The 4,285-nt window shown below is 39.6% G+C and overlaps 1 protein-coding gene across 1 annotated transcript in view; it reads right to left on the bottom strand.

The window, feature by feature from the left end:
• The window catches only part of LOC106878247 (poly [ADP-ribose] polymerase tankyrase-1), a 96,371-nt gene extending 95,260 nt beyond the window's left edge, over positions 1–1,111 (bottom strand). The window contains exon 1 of the mRNA XM_089339940.1: positions 882–1,111. Within this exon, the coding sequence (XP_089196066.1) occupies positions 882–1,092 (211 nt within the window). The 5' untranslated portion in view covers positions 1,093–1,111. The remainder of the gene's footprint in view (positions 1–881) is intronic.
• Between the last annotated feature and the right edge of the window lie 3,174 nt (positions 1,112–4,285).

The following is a 4,285-nucleotide window of genomic DNA, read 5'->3' as shown; positions in this document are numbered from 1 at the left end:
TTTTGGTTATTAAATGCATCGATTAGACAACGTACCTTATGAGCATACACACAATATATATATATATATATTACATGTGTGTGTATGTTTAGGGAGATTTTGTTTAGTGTATAATATGAAATATGTATAGAATTATACTGAACATATAAGAATTGAGATGTACTTTATTAGTGTATATATATGTGTATATATATATACGTATATATATGTGTGTGTGTGTATATATGTGTGTATATATATACATATATATATGTGTGTATATATGTGTGTATATATATACATATGGGGAGAATTGGTGTTTAAAGTGTAATATTCCAATATATAAAAAAAAAGATCAATATATAACGTCTATACATATATAAATACGTGCGTGTGTGTATATATGTGTGTTCTTCAATGAATGTATATATTTATGCGTGAGTGTGTATAACCATCTGTGCGTATGTGTGCGCTGGAGGTTTTAAGTTTGAAGTAACAAACCGTTGACTGTGTACCTTCACAGCCCTTCCTCCCACTCTTTCCCTTCTCTCATACGCTCTCTTTCCTACACAGCTCCCACCCTCACGGTTCCTTTACCCACCTCCCCTTCTTCCGTCTCCGTCGTTAACATCTGCCTCTCTACTGTCATTCATACTTCACTCACTGTCCCCCCCCTTTCTCCTTCGCTTTCTCTCTATTTTTCCCTCCTAGCTTGTTATGGTTTAATAGTACGATTGTGATTCTGCAATTACGAGTGTCTTTTTTTTAATAAATTTAAGAGTACAATTAAAAATATTTGCTGCCAGATTACTGTAATTAAAGTCTTACAAAGTGATTTATTAAATATTTAACAAATAAATAAATAAATAAAAAAACAAAAAAAAAAAACAAACGTTGTCTACCTGCAGCGAAATGGAGCGGCGACGATTTCCTTCCCGATGTGTCTTTGGCATTTACATTATGTCTAGTCAAGATTTTCTTCACTTTGGCCAAATCGCCGTTGCGACAGGCTTCGAATAATTCCCGTCTTCGGTCCACTGTTGTCGTTACAGACGAAGAAGAGGAAGACAACGCCAAGTTGCCAGGAACTTGCGAACGACGACTAGACGCCATCTTGGTCGTTCTCTCTCTCTCTCTCTCCCCTTGCTTCCTTTACTCACTTACTCTCTATATTTACTACTTTCTCTCCCACTCTCACTCACTCCTTACTATTTTTCCTTAACACTCTCATTCACTGCTTACTACTTTTTATTTATTATCTCACTCACTCAGTCTCTATATTTACTACTTTTCCTTTACTCTCCCTGTCTATGTTTCCCCTCACTTTCTGCCAATATTTAAAACCTCACACTCCTACTCTCACTGACTAACTCACCATCTCTTACTTTCTCCTCTTTTTTTTCTCTCTACCTCTCTTATTCTGTTTTTACTATATCTACCTCTCTTTCAATTTCTGCTACTCAAATCTTCCTTCCTTTTTCTCTCTTCTGCTACAGAGGCGGCGACGGAGGCCGGAGGGAAGGGGAGTTCACGGTTATAGTAATGATGTGACGATTATGTCGTTAATGACGATGATGATAGTTCTTGCTGTGACAGTGGTTGATATTGATGTTATTGTAGCGGTGGTAGTGGAAGTGAGGTGGTTTGTGTTGTTCTTGAGACAGCGATAGTAGGTGATAGAGAGGCTTGTTATAGCAGCGATAGTAATTGTATGATAGTGTAATAACGCTAATAATGTCTGCAGTGGTGGTCACAATATGGTTATTTTGATAGTGACGTGATGGTGCTGTGATGATGACGCTAATGTTTGCAGGGATGGTGCTGATAATGATGTGATAGTGCGATAATGTTCTAATGTGATCAGTCGTAGTAGTTTCGTCGCAATCAAGCTTCACTGAGTAGAGTTATGACCAAAGGCGTTACTGCCATGACTACCCCCATTACGGCCCACACTAAAAGCGTAGAAGCACCAGCGGTGATAATGTCCCGTTGTGGTTGTGGTGTTGATAATACCAATGTGGTTATGGTTTGTTAGTGATAGAGAGAGAATTGTGCTAGTGATGTCACGGTTAGTGTTTCGAGGTGGTGGTGGTGAAGATGGTGATGCGGTGATATTTGTGGCGGGGGTGGCTTGGTATCGATTTAGCCCTAGGACAGATCTGATGAAGCAGACTTTATTATCAAAGCGTTCCCACATGACCACTTGTTCTTATTTTACAGACAAACATATCTCGTATCCAGGGCTTAAATTAATCTTCATGTGTCTTTTCTTTTTCAAAACGGTAGCAAACGAGACGAGTGATGTTTGGCTGTTATTTCTAGCAGTAAATCGGTAGTTGTGTGTTTTGATGTTAAGGCGGCGAGCTGGCAGAGACGCTAGCACGTCGGGCGAAATGCTTAGTGGTATTTCGTCCGTCATTACGTTCTGAGTTCAAATTCCGCCAAGGTCGACTTTGCCTTTCATCCTCTCAGGGCCGAGGAATTAAGTACTGGTTGCGTACTGAGGTCGATCTAATCGACTGGTCCCACTGCCCCAAAATTTCGGGCCTTGTGCCTAGAGTAGAAAAGAATATTACTGTCTGGTGATGATGGGTGCTGTTATGAAGAGTAGCACTGGATTACGTAAAATAAGCAAGTACTTAGGGCACCAAAGAAATGGTAAATGGCTTACAGCACAAAAGATATCACTTTAAACTTTCTGAAATAATATTCAGAATGCCTTATCTCTGCTAAATATAGAAGCAGATGTATTATATATGATTAGTTTTAAGGATCTGATCAAAGACTTTGCAGTTAAAGAACGTAGAAGAAAACTTTTCAAGTATAAATAAAGCGGAAGCATACAAAAATAAACATTATTTTCCATCTAACTGTTAGTTTTGTTACATTTTGAAAAATAAAAATTTATTTTATGGTTTATTATAGGCATAGGAGTGGTTGTGTGGTAACTAGCTTGCTTACCAGCCACATGGTTCCGGGTTCAGTCCCACTGCGTGGCATCTTGGGCAAGTGTCTTCTACTATAGCCTCGGGCCGACCAAAACCTTGTGAGTAGATTTGGTAGACGGAAACTGAAAGAAGCCCGTCGTATATATGTATATATGTATGTGTGTGTATATGTTTGCGTGTCTGTGTTTGTCCTCCCCCCAACATCGCTTGACAACCGATGCTGGTGTGTTTACGTCCCCGTAACTTAACGGTTCTGCAAAAGAAGACCGATAGAATAAGTACTAGGCTTCCAAAGAATAAGTTCTGGGGTCGATTTGCTCGACTAAAGGCAGTGCTCCAGCATGGCCACAGTCAAATGACTGAAACAAGTAAAAGAGTAAAAGAGTTTATATTTTGAATTACATACATATGGTGATGCCAAAATCTTTTAAAGTGCTTAGGGTTTTTAAGTCTATGGGTCTTAATCCGGCCCCGATGAAGAAGAGTCATCAACCCTCTGTGGCTCTTGTTTGAGGGGTGGGGGTCATATTCAGTGCTCTCAGTGACACAGGATCTGCGTATCTAGTATCGGTCTTGTCAGTCATGTCTGCTTCCATGAGAAACAATATCTTGGAGGCGGAGGTGGATGACTGTTATGGACTATCCTGTCATCACCTTTGACAGGCAGTAAGCTATGCCAGGGGTTTTCAAACTTTTTGACTTGCGGACCCCTTTATATTGCGGGCTTTACCTTATGAAATTTATACATAAATATTTGCTTAAAATAACATATATTTTTACATTTATTTATTTAACAGTATTTAACAAATAGATTTATTGTCAATTAAAAGATTTCGATTAAAAACCATATATAAAATCAAATTGCCCATAAAAAGTATCTGCTGTCTACGGACCCCCTGTCTTGTCCTTGCGGACCACAGTTTGAAAACCCCTGAGCTATATAATCCTCAATTAAGAACTAGTAAATTTAAGATCAAAGACATTACGGGTGTGACCATTCCACCTTTTAGTATATGTAAGAGCCATGTCAAGGTGCGTGGCTTCGCGGTTAGGGTCATTCGACTCACGATCGTGAGGTCGTGAGTTCGATTCCCAGCGGCGCGTTGTGTCCTTGAGCAAGACTTATTTCACTTATTTGCTGCAGTCCACCCAGCAGGCAAAAATGAGTTCAGTTCCCGGCAACGCGTTGTCTCCTTGAGCAAGATTTTATTTCACGTTGCTCCATTTCACTCAGCTAGCAAAAAATAGTTGTACCTCTTCTTCAAAGGGGCCGGCCTTGTTACGAGCAGGCTATTCCGTTAACCAGAACAAGTGGAACCCTCGTCGTTGTAACTGACGGAGACCAAGTTATATATGTA

The sequence above is a fragment of the Octopus bimaculoides genome, chromosome 22, assembly GCF_046866305.1.
Source record: "Octopus bimaculoides isolate indiv1 chromosome 22, ASM4686630v1, whole genome shotgun sequence".
Taxonomy (NCBI): domain Eukaryota; kingdom Metazoa; phylum Mollusca; class Cephalopoda; order Octopoda; family Octopodidae; genus Octopus; species Octopus bimaculoides.
This window is presented reverse-complemented; position numbering and strand designations above follow the sequence as displayed.